At 41.1% G+C, this 12,898-nt stretch overlaps 1 protein-coding gene across 1 annotated transcript in view; it reads left to right on the forward strand.

The window, feature by feature from the left end:
• The window catches only part of SDK1 (sidekick cell adhesion molecule 1), a gene marked incomplete at its 5' end in the record, with an annotated part of 363,636 nt that overhangs the window by 244,091 nt on the left and 106,647 nt on the right, over positions 1-12,898 (forward strand). Inside the window, 3 exons of the mRNA XM_080353916.1 lie at positions 4,041-4,188; positions 5,054-5,194; positions 8,731-8,912. Coding sequence (XP_080210042.1) covers positions 4,041-4,188; positions 5,054-5,194; positions 8,731-8,912 — 471 coding nt within the window. The remainder of the gene's footprint in view (positions 1-4,040; positions 4,189-5,053; positions 5,195-8,730; positions 8,913-12,898) is intronic.

Below are 12,898 nucleotides of genomic sequence, written 5' to 3' on the forward strand. Positions count from 1 at the left end.
AACCTAGTTTTGTTCTTTCTTTTTTTTTTAAGCTGTTTTGCTTTGAATAATTTTCTAATAGCTTTAGGATCCACTGTACTTTTTGAAGGACGTACCATAAATGAATACATAATAACAGTATTTGTTTCAGAAAAATAGCTGAAGAGCGTTCAAAATAATGAGTGTAAATTTCAGGGGACTAATTACTGGCTGCATTAGAGAGAGGCGTGTCGCTCCACCTGACATGGATTAGAACTCCTTTTCATTAATATCCATTCAGTAAAGAGATGTAAAAACCTTATTTTAATTCAAGGGAAAAACAGTGATACATCGTGCACTTAAATTGCGGGAAATACGAACAACTCCAGTCACCAATTCACCTAATTTTAAAAATGAATATATTTGGCACAATGAGGTATTTCTCAAATGACAAGTATTCGCAGCAGACTGTGTCTTTGGGTGACTTGAGACATACGGCCCTAAACATTTGAGGGCAAATTTATAACCTAATTTGTAAAACATAGTTCCAGGGAAACACAGTCATTAAGTATCTGTGCCCACACAGAGCCAGGAATGTGAACCTTCCTCTGAAACAGGATTTTCAAATAAATAGTACTATGCGTTGCTGTCGTTTGCACTAATGTAACTTTTGGATGTTTCATGAGCTGTTTAGCCCCTGTTGCGATGTACCGAGGAATTTCAATGAAGTACCTTCATGGAGTTAGAAGGGGTTATCCTTATTTTATTCCAGAGAGGGTTAGATTTTAGGGATTAATCAAAGAATATTCTGTATAGTCTTTTAACTGAAGAAGTGAATTAATACTTCAAGAATTCTACTGAGTACCATTAAGATAAAAGCCCATTTTTGTTTTATTGTATTCTGGGATATGTGTGCTGTGTGATGTAATGATAGAACTGGGATTCACCACATTGTGCCAATGAGAAGACAATAAAAGCTCCTGTAAAAAGCATCTATATGTGCTTGACTTAAAGCATGTGAATCGTCATCCTGAATTAGGTGGGAATATTCAAATGATAAAAACCGAACACATTAATAAATCTTTGCAAAAACCAAAGTAAAAATACATTGTCCATTACAGCTGTGACACAGATCTATACATGATAGGGTTAAAAGATACTTTTTCTCAGGCCATTGCTAGACCTTGTTGAAGCTCTGCCAAACGAAAGAGGAGCCGTTTCATTTGTATTTGAACTTTTTGCAGTGTTGTGTTGTCATGAAGATTTGAAAGGTGAATTTGGGAAACTCCAGCAGTACAGCAAATTGCAACAGTACTGTCTGTGCAAAGGCCCCTGGAGAAGGGAGGAGATGGAAATGTGCTCCAAAACTCAGCTTTCTGCAATAGATCTTATCTGTAATATGAAATTAGAAATGATTTTTGAGGAATTTGCAATTAATGCTTGAATTGTAAGGTAGGCAGGGAAATAGAGAAGAAATGCCTCTTGGTGAGTAACTAATGTTGTTAAACATATCACAAGTGCATAAAAAAATTCTTGACAGAATAAAAGCCGTTTCTAACCCCCCTCCCCCTCCCCAAAATCATATTGTAAACCAGAGAGTAGCCTGTGAGACTCTTTGTTTCCAATAGATTCACTCGGAGAGGCAATTAGAGTTAATTTGAAATACCCCAAATCCTTAAGATGATAGATAGGTAAACATGGAAGTTTTTCAGACAGCAGCAATTGCAGTGGAAGAGCAAGTAAGCAAAGCCCAGAGTACATGCTGGGCAGCTTAAGCTAAGTGAAGGATTAGCACAGTCTGTTCAATCTAACGGAGGCTTATTTAATAGTTTGACCTGGCAAGTCTTTCATCACCATGGAGCTTCTCCAGGCTTCCTGGGACAGGCGAGTGTCAGTCGTCTTCGAGGAGAAGAGAGCGCTCAAAACGTTATGGCCTGTTTCCGATGGCAGAATTACCCTTCTCTACGGTAAAATGCGTTTCTGTGTACAATTCTGGGGTTTACTTTGTGTTACAGAAGGAGAACAGCCTTTCGAAATGTTTAGTTTATTGATTGTCAAAAAAAAGACTTGACATTTAAATTTGAAAGATACTCTGCACACTCAGTGTATCCACCGCTCCGTGAGCAAGCAAATCCTCCCCAAACCGCTTTCCTTTACGAATCAGGGTGCCCAGGAGATGAATAGCTTCGTTTATATTAGTTTTCGGTTTAATCTCTCTTCTTGCCAGATCTTTTATCTTGCACCAGGAGAGGAAAAAGAATAAATAAAGTATTCTACAGATGCAGCATATAAACAGAGCAAAGCCCCAAGGTGCTAAAGAGATTAATAGGCCCTGTTGTTGAATCAAACTGCTCACTACATTGAGCTGCTTGGGTTAAGCACTCTCAGGTGGTGTTTACACTTGCAGTAAACAAGTGAAACTGTGCTCTAGGAAATGGACCACTACCCAAGTAGCTCATACAAGGGTATTTCACTCTCTGGTTGGTGTCTGCTCTTCCATTTTCCTCAGGAAGCTGCTTGGGGCAATGTACTAAGTCAGCCAGACCTTCACTTGGGCTTACCTTGATTTGTTCTTGTGCACTCCGGCTGTAACGAGGTGAACAGTCATTTGTGGAGTCTCAAGGGAAGCTTGGCAAAATTCAGAAGGAATTAGGGTGCAAAAAACCTCCTAAGCAGTGCTTTTCTAGATAGCATAAAGTGCTTTCTCTGAGGTCTTTCTAAAAGTTGTTCCACTAATATGAATTGCTATCAAGATCTTGCAGCTGAACTCACTGTTGGTAAATCAGCAACAACTGGCAAGGATGGAACTTGACTGCTGCGCAAATGTCCCTCCCCAGCATTCCCACTATTCTGCTGTGTCATTTTTCCTGTTAAAAAAAGGTCTTTGTTCTCAGAAAGCCTTTACTGGAAAAAATATACTTTCAATAATTCAAAGACGCAGTGTTTGTAGCCCAACTGGCATCACGCCCCGGAGGACTTAAACTTGCTAAGGAATGTGCCAAAAAAAGCGCTGAATTAGTGGTTTACATCTTGGTGTGAAGTTTAGCAGCCTTCCACATTTGGGACATCTAATCTTCATTTTCAGCCAGACGTCTCGGTGACCTGCCAGGAGCTGCACTGCACTTCTGCTGAGCAACGTGCACAGCGACGTTGCCAAAATCTACTGCTCGCTCCTCGGTAATTTCCAGAAGTGTTAGTAATTTTGAGCAAGGAGCATGAAAACAGCTGGTATTATTTAAAAACTGAACAAATCGTTAAATTGGCCGATTCCATTGTTGTACTGTTGCAACACAGACCAAATGTCACCTCTCCCTGACGATTGCAGTCATGGCTTCAGGGAGAATATGCGACGCCAGGCTAGGAAGAAAAGAAGTCAAGATATTTAATTTTCAACATGTTTCGTTGCTGACCTCTTTGAAAACTTGAAAATGTAATTTGGGCAGCAGAGGAGCTCGGTATGTCAAGTGTGTGAACTGACAACGAGGGGTTTATACTCCTGCCAGGGCTGTTTATACCAAAGAATCTTCCTGGGAAATTAAACCAAATGCCATATACTCTCTCTAGAACAAAAAGAATTGCAGACATGTAGAATTTGCAGCAGAAGCTTTCTCAGGTCTTACAGCAAAGGGCTGATTTGGCAGAGAGAGTCACGCTTCTACACCTGCTTGCAAGCTGGGTAGGAAGATATTCCAAACTGACTCTGAATTTCATTAGAGTCCTTCCAGCAGAGCCACTCATGGGTGTGGTGGTGTAATGGCCTGCCAAACAGATGGGTTGTGAAATACACAGCCCATCTGTCTTTATCATGCTTGTTTCCTCTTTTATTAAAATGTTAATGAATATAGTTTTTATTTATTACGCCATGACATGTGCAGCATCACTTTCCAGTAGACAAATGTGCAATCTGCATAACCGTGTGGGCTGACAGGAAGGTTTCCGCTGCTGAAAAGAAACTTCTTCCCAAAGTTCCTCTGAGGAAAACAGGCACAAAGAGCTCTGAGCAGTCAGCGGCGTTTTTCTCACTTCTTCAGGGCTTTTTAACAAGCACTTCCATCCTTTTGACGTGTAAATTGTTCCAACAGATTCTCCCTGGAAGGTTCACCTCTCCAATCTTGACCCAAAGATGACCAGTGTCACTGTGAGCGGACTAACGCCAGCCCGAACCTACCAGTTCAGGGTGTGTGCAGTGAACCAGGTGGGGAAGGGCCAGTACAGCTCTGAAACCAGCAGGTACAGTAAAAATTAATTGCCTGTGTACTAAAGGTACAATAACCTAGAATTATTGTGAGAAAAAACTGCTGATTGTTTGCGAATGAACAAAATACAATTATCTTTTGCACAGCAATTGGAGGATGGAGAAGTTCACGTTACCCAGGGCTCTGGAGAGTGCTCTGCAGCTGTCAGTAATTGGCGATAATGGCAATTAGGCGATGCAGGATATCAAAACGTGATGGGAGAGGTGCCCTCATATTTCTAGAGGATTGGTTGAGCAGAATCTTGGACACATATTTTTGCTCTAGTGCTGAGCTACAGGAGTTAGCCTGGGAAGGAGCACAGCATTCACCCAATCATTACAATGTCACTTCTGGAATTCACCCAGATGCGACATAGAAGGATGGCTTCATCAAATTTAGTTTCAAATGCATCCCCCTTCTTCTGTGAACCAAAGCTTGCTGTGAGCTTGAATTGCAGAACAGCTGAACTCTAAATGGCTTTTTCAAAGTGTAGGAGTTTGATATGAAAAATATTGAAAGAGCTGAAAGAAACAATTTGGAAGGAGTCACAGACACTGGACCTGAGCTCTAACTCATTCAGGCTTGTAATCTTTTTAAAGAGTTGTAGCAGCCTGGGTGGTTCAGAGAGAATAAGGTTACCTCAGCTGTCTGTCTTGTTGCTTGCTTAACTGGTTTCCTATTATGTTGATTTGTTGTAACTATTTCATGCATGTCTTCAGCATTTTGATCAGCTTTATATTTCTTTCTAGTTATCAGACTTTGATAAACGAAACCGGTTCACATGGAGTGGATACCTGATATAGAAGTGTTACCTATCGTTTATTTCAACACCCACCTCCATCATGTGCTTTTGTACTTAGGTTGATGCTACCTGAGGAGCCCCCCAGCGCCCCACCTAAAAACATAGTGGCCAGTGGGCGCACCAATCAGTCCATCATGGTCCAGTGGCAACCTCCTCCCGAGAGCGAACACAACGGGGTTCTTCACGGCTACATCCTAAGGTAAGTGATTTCCGAACCTGGAAAGTGTGCAGATAAATCCATGTGTGCATGAGGGAGCTCAGAATGGTGTGACTCAAGAGTGTGTCAGAGACTGTTTCTGGTTCCATGAAGTATATTAGTTATTATTTACAAATGCTGTGACTGCCCTGGTTTATTACAGATGTAGAAAATGTCTTCGTTCAAATGGCCAGAAGGGCGCAGACACTTAAATTCTAGCCTGTCTATAGGAGTCAGTGAGCTGGGGTCTCTTAGCCACTCCAAACACACTGCCTGGGTGGACTTGTGTTCCCTATGGAGACTCTCAACATCCAGGTGGCTTTTTTTTTCCATTTTCAAAGTGAAGCGAAGCGCCGAGTACTAAAAGTGTTCACATGGGAAGTTGGTACAGTGCAAACTATGCATTGCCGATGCAGATTTGCTTATTACAATCTTAACTTCCTGCTAGAAAGGTTAATTAAATTTATTACAGACACAACAGGGTTCCTACAGTGTGGAAGAGCAAGAATAGAATCAATAAACGTAAGGTTTGTGCCAAACAAAATGGAGAGGAGGAGTGACAGGTCAGATGCTTCATGACAGACCTTGATTTGGTTTTGAAAATCAGTCATTTGAGTAAAATTCAGCCCCATCTGTATTTATTAGTGAGAAACAGATTCAGGCAGGTAGCTGGGAATCCTGAATACACCCAGTCTTTCTGCTTACGCAGGATTGATTGTGTTGGAAAGGCTGTTGCCGCACTGAGAGGCTTTTATAGTTTTTTGGGTGTCAGTTATTCACTCCTACCCAATTCAGCTACAACTTACTTGCTCATTTGGCATCCTACATATCCTGTAGTGCTACCAGCCAGCTACGGCCACGCCTTTAGGAAGGGAGGCATTATCTAAATTAGAGGTTTTGTGGGAAACTCCCAAGCATTGCGCCACCACTGACATATTTCCAAGTGATTGTTACAGCCTATTGTAGGCAAGCTGCTGACATTTTTAGTATAGTGTCCTCCAGACCTGCTAAAAGATAACTAAACGCTGCTGTTTTAATGCCAGCATCCTGTTCGTGCTGTGTTCGTGCTGGCATGGATGGAAATGCTTTTGTGGCGTTAGGAGGGTTGGTGAGCTCTCGAAATAGTGCTGGAAAGCTCCTCCTCTGTGCAGGCAGAGCTGGGGTCTGTTCATCCCCCTGTCACCTGCACAGAGCCCGTTACAGCGCTGAGCCCCTTGTGCAAGCGCCTGCGGTTTTGAGAGCAGGACTCAGTTTGAAAGCTGTGCCAGTCATCAGCGACAGGTGGGAAAAGGTGCTTTAACTTCTGTCTCTAGCTAGAATCTTGTCGTGAGACTTGGGTACCTGTTTGCACAGGCTACAAGTGTTGTTTGCACAGTTCTTTCCTTCAAAATGGTCTACTCAATGATAAGATCAGGTCCTTAACTATTCCCAGTGAGTCTTACCCAATCTCAGCATTCAGTCCTTTGAGAAAGCAATCCCGTAGCTTCCTGCTTCTGGCAATCTGTTCTGTTTTGTCCACGTAGCATTTTCAATAATGTTTAATTTAAGTATTTCCTACAACAGCTATCAGTATAATTGATCCCTGTCCTCATCGTAACATCTCTTTCCATTTTAATAGAGAGTGATCATGTTCATTATGCTCAGTCTGTGAACATTTTTGATGTCTTCATGTTTTGTCTTGACTACAAAGCAAAGAAACCATTTATTCAACAGGAAATTAAGATTACCATATAAAAGCACAACTGTCCCAGGTAATAAACCAGCCTGTTCCTCCAAGTTAAATTGTGTGGTCACAGCAAGGTGCGCTGAAGGAAAGTCTTCCTGCACTGTTTTCTGTAGAATTAGGGTATAACAAAATGAAAACCACCACACATCCCAGAGACCCAGTACTCAAGACACGCAAGATATTAAACTGATGGAACACCTGATCTTTAAAAGGGAAGGTGCGCTGCACAAGTCATATGGGGTATACATCAAAGTCCATGGTGAGAAAAATCATGAAGACATGACATTTCTGAACTGGCCTCCTTCCTCTGCCCTTTTTCTCGCTGGCAGTGTTGTATTTAGAAGGGTGCCATGCTAACGGCATAAGAGATTAAATCACAGGAGCACTCTACACCTTGTCTGCTAGGTGTGAGACACAATGCTGCTGCACAAAGAAATGGCTTTGCCAAGAACACAACCTTCACAGAAGACAAAAGAAAGGAAAAGAAAGGAAAAAAGGCAGATATTGCATAATTTAGAAAAAGATCAAGACACTCAATACACTCAGCTGAGGGCTGATAATTCCTTATTTCCATTTGTATTTCATAAATGGAATCACACCACTGTAGCATCACAAATATTAAGTATGCCAAAATACGGGCAGGCAAGCAGCTCCGCAGCAGCAAATAGAGAGGGGCTGTCAGTGATTAAGAACTGATCTCTTTACAAGAAGACTTTGGGACAAAAATCTGTGGCTGAAATACATGAGCAAGTTGTCTATTTGTAGAAATCGCACCAGTTTAATTTAGATGAATTCAAAATCAGACTGTAAGATGTCAATGGAGTTGTTCTGTGTCAATAAGCTTTTGGTGATTACTGTGAAGCAAAAGATGAATAAGAGTGCGTAAAAGCTGTGTGGTGAATAAAAATATGAATGTTTCCATATTTGTCATTTTCATGGAGTCAGAATGTGCCCCTTGGTCTCTGTTTTTCTGGGGTTTTTTTGGGAATTAGCTTATTGTAAGCACCCATTGTGCCATTTTCCTAAAGGAAGGAAAACAAACTATTATTCACATTCACCGATTTGCAAGGTTTGTTTCCTATAATTTAATTCTTCTCCATAATTTCTTGGCCTAAAGAGACACATCAAAGCGGCTGTGTTTTCTGCAGAAGAGTTTTTACAGGGGAAAAGAAATGAAGTATTTCAGCTTCCCATGTTTCAGCAGAAAGTTTGGCAGGATGTTTACCACCCATCCGTAGTTGGTACAGCCCTTCTGGAATCCCGATGCTTAACCAAACCTCAATTCTCCAATATATTCCACCCTTATTTTAATCATACTGTGAAGTAAATCCTGGGGGAAGCCAGAGATGGCAATTCCTGAGGCTCTAGAAGGTCAGAGCCCTCCGAGCTCTTTCCTTTTCAGATTTCAGGGGAGAAGGAAAAAAACATTCCTCAAGCTGATTTACAGCAGCACCCTGATAAAAATCACATCTGGGCTATTTTTTCTACTAAATCACAGCTTTTACTAGACAAGCCACATTTAAAAAGCTGTAATTTTTCTGCAACCATAAAACAGGGTAAAATATCCGTTTTGTTTAGCCCTGAGCATGTAATCTCAGTGAGATCGGATTATAAATATTATAGCCGTCAAACGTGATACGGTCTTATCAGGAGTTAGTCTGTTGTTTCTGATTATTTTTCATTATTCTTTGTATAATTCTGCTGCAAAAGTTTGCATATTGCCTCTTCACAAGGGAAGGGTTTTGCTAGTCAGGATATTTGCTATAATTGATACCATCTAATTAACCAGCCGATTTTTCTTCCCATGCGGTAGGTATCGCCTGTCCGGCCTCCCTGGAGAATACCAGTATAAGAACATCACCAGTGCAGAAATCAACTACTGCTTAGTGAAAGACCTGATCATTTGGACCCAGTATGAAATCCAGGTGGCATCTTACAATGGAGCGGGGCTGGGAGCATTCAGCAGACCTGTGACAGAGTACACTTTGCAGGGAGGTGAGCAAATTGGACCAATATATCCTTTTATAATTACAGTTTATAGCACAGCTTCCTAAGGAAGAGATGCACTCTCTGATAGTCCCACCTAACAACTTGTTCAGTCAAATTTGATAGCTTGGGGTAGGAAATACCTACAAATTTCAAATTCCTAAGTAGAAACAAGACAAGACTCTACTGCTATTTCCATTGTAGGAAAAGCTGTGAGTAAATTCAAAAATTACCTCTTTTTTTTTGATCCTTATGTTTTGCCATGTTACCGTACTCGCAGGTTGCAATCAGCCATGGTCAGAGAAATAAATGCTGAAAAGATCTGGGGTCCTGTGAAATGAATTTATAGGCAAGGACTGAGGTTACTCTGACAGGAGAGTCAAAAAGAATGTGGTAGGAAATTGGGTTTATTGTGGTCAAGATATGCAATAAGCCACATGTGCAATATGGGAAACAAAAGTTGAGTAAACTAACTGCATTAGTTCTGATAGTCACAGAATATCTTGCTTTAGAAGTATGGAATAAATTGAAAGGGAACTGTAGGAAGAGAAATACAGCCTGTGGAGAAAGTGTGCTTTGAGACATTTCAGGAATGGTGCAGACATTTGCAAAGAGGAAGATAAAATGATCTTTAAAGCCCTAATTTTTATGCTACAGCTCCTCCACGCCTTTCTGGTAAGTGCTTTAAGAAGAATATAAATTACATCAACAAAAGGATATGTAATTACTTTTTACAGCCAGTCTAAGGCATGTTTACACCTCTAGATTGGTATAGAAACCCATAGGATAATTAAGTACCAGGCCCTTAAAGCTTTCATATATTCCCATAATTGCAGGGTTGTGCTGGATTCTGAGCACTGGACAGTCCATGGTCTCTACTTTATTGGTTTATCAGTCATAAAACAATTAAACTATTTTTAAAACTTACAGTTTTACAGTATATCAGCTAATTTACAATCGGTGAAGAATATGTAGTTGTTTGTTAATTGTTACTAGGAGCACATTATAACATGATTAGATACAGTTTCAGGTGTAGGGAGGTCTTTAAGAAAAGATTATTCATATGCAGTACTAATTAACCACAACAATTAAAAAAGGAAGCTATCCATATTTTGTCTTAGGGCATATAAAGTCTCACAATTTAGACGAGTCTAGGCACACTCAGCCTCTTTCTGGAAGTATTTATAGCAGACCTTGAAACGTTTCTCTTAAAGTCTTCTCCTTGCAGCCAGGATTAATGTTTTGCGTCCCACTGAAGACCAGATCTCTGCTGAGAATTGGTTTGCACACAGAATTTTAATCTCTTTTGTGAATATGCTTGTAATTCATTACTTTGTTTATTTGCACATTTTAAGCTATCATAGCACCTTAACCTTCCATCTATTAAGACACAGGTTTGGACTTCACACTCTTTTTCTTAAACCCTGCAATTGACTCTAATTTCCCTTGGTATTATGTGCTGTTATTATCATCCTTTATTGATTGGCTGTCTGTTGTCATTTATAAGGAGATAAATCCTCTGTTAGAAATTAAGTGTAGTTAGCCCTGCATTCATATTACTCAGCAAGTGTTTAGACTGCAGGACAACCTACATTGGCCTGTTTGTCTTCATGTAGTTCCTAAGTGTTCAATGGTGGATAGCTAAAGAAGACAACCTGGATATTTCCTATTTATTTTTTAATCTGTATTTAATAATAGCAGTAGATACCTGTTTCACAAACACTGCCATCTCCTAATGAATGCCTTGCTGGGTTTCTGTGCAGTTGGTCTGTTCTAAAAACAGTTTGAAGATTTTATGCATTTACAGTTGCAATGGGAGGCTGGTTGGTACCGGTGTCATTTGAAACTGGGTTAATATCAGGTCTCCCTATGCCGTGCACCACTGTCCGAAACTCTGCTCCTTTGTCTTCCTTGCGGTTGGGAAATGTCAGGACAAGCCAGTGGCTGTTTCTTGCTCTGGAATGTCCTTTCTAAACCAAACCAGCAGGAGTAAGAAAAGACCACGTGTAAAACCACCTTGTAAATCATATTCTGATTTTAATATGAGCAGAGATAAATGTCAAAGACACACACTCCCATCCATCCCCCTCTCATACTAGCACCACCGCCGCCTCTGTTCTGACATGCTTTAAATGATGTGAGCTATGCTGGCAAGAACCTGTCTGTCTGCAGATGAAAAATACCTGAAACACCTCATATTAATCAAGCGTGCGATGCAGTCAGAGCCTGGCAGGAGATGAACACCGGGAGCAGCTCGGCCCATTGGCAGGAGCAGATCAGCCCATTGGCACCTTTGTCACAGGGTATATCAACCCGCCATATAAGCTGTGGATTTATACCAGAACCCGGTCTATTAATCCCTTATTAGTCCCCTGGCATTGCCTTAGCCACTGATAACTAATCAGCTACTCAAAGCTCTTTGAAAATCATCAACTTGATTGTAGCCAAACTCACGAGATGCTGGAAGATCTAAACTTGTAGAGAAACTGGCACATAATGTCAGTCAGATGAAATGTCAGAAAGACTTACTGGCAAAGCACTGAACATCCTAGCACTGGGGTCAGACAGTTTGACTGTCTCTAAATCTTGAAAGTCTTTTCAGAGTGATATTCAGCCTAATCCTTTGATGCTCGGTATATATAGATCTTTCTTCATCAGAGTTTCTCCAGCTGTTCCTTACTTTGATGTTACTTTTCACAGGGATTTGTGCCAGCCTTCTGCATAGGGCAATTTTTACTTATTTAAACAGTGTCCTGCAGGTCTTTTCACTGCCATATGAAAAACTGAAGTTTCCCAATGCCTTTTCATATAAGAGTAGCTTTGTGAGATGTATAAACATCCTTCTGGACGGTGGTGTTGTTGTCTCTGCTCTGTAATATTGGACGTGTTTACCTTTTCCTGCAGGCTGCTTTAAGAAAGCAGAAGCTTCCATCTTTTACCCTGGGTCTGTCCCTTTTATCTCACTAGCACAAATGCTTCTGAACTTCTTTCTCTGTGAAATACTCCCTTCACTCCTTAGATTTAGGTAAGGCAAGATTCATAAGAGATACAGCTTTCATTAGGCTCCTTATATTGACATTAACCAACTTCTGTGTCGACTTTAGGTGCTATTTCGTACTTTTGATGCCTATCCCAAAAGCCAGTCTTATGTCCTAAAGTTCATAGGTCTCAACACGTAGTTTGATATTGTTTTATTTTCCCTTCTGTGCTGTGCGTGGACACCTTGAAAGGGCAGGAAAATCTGAGCGAAAGGCCTTTCCTGAATAAAAGAGTGGAAGAGTCACCAGACTAAATGAGCCATCGTGGTGTGAAGGATAAAAGCACAATGTGTCTGTTCAGCCAGGTCCAAAGTAGTTTGTTCCTCAGACAGTAGAAGGTGAATTGAGGAAATGTATAAGGACTGAGACAGAAGAACTGGAGAAAACCCACTTGGCTGGAAACTTCCTACTCTGTGTAGGAAATAGTCTTGCAAAAGGATTCTCTGAATAAGAAGTGTCCTCTCCAACCATTCAATTTTATCTCAGTGAAAAGAGGTTTCCCTTGGTTTTCCCCTCAGGCTTTCTTGGCAAAACGATCCTCAAGATGCCCATTCCCTTCCTTTGGGAACGTACCAACAGCCTCGAAGCATCCATGGCCACGTTTGGCCCAGCTGCTCCTGGGCAGGAGCTGGTTGGAGTTACAGTGGCTGGATTTTGTATCTCTAAGCTTTATCTCCGTTAGGCGTCATTTGCCATCTACTGCCTTTTTTTATTTTAAATGATTTCACAAAGGTTGAGAAATCAGCAGTTGCCTCAGTGAGGCCTCCACACCCCATGTCTTAATAAAGACCTATGGGGGATGTGCAGCTCAGCACCTCCAGCCAGTGTCTGAAAGGAACAACCAAATCATTGTTTAGAGGAAAAACCTGCAGTTCCCCAAGCCTGACTTATTGAGACGTGGAAGCTGCCACCTCAAAGGTCAGGAGCTCCAGAGGAGTAGGAGACTTTTCTACAAGC

This window comes from Nesoenas mayeri, assembly GCF_963082525.1.
Source record: "Nesoenas mayeri genome assembly, chromosome: 15".
Lineage (NCBI taxonomy): Eukaryota > Metazoa > Chordata > Aves > Columbiformes > Columbidae > Nesoenas > Nesoenas mayeri.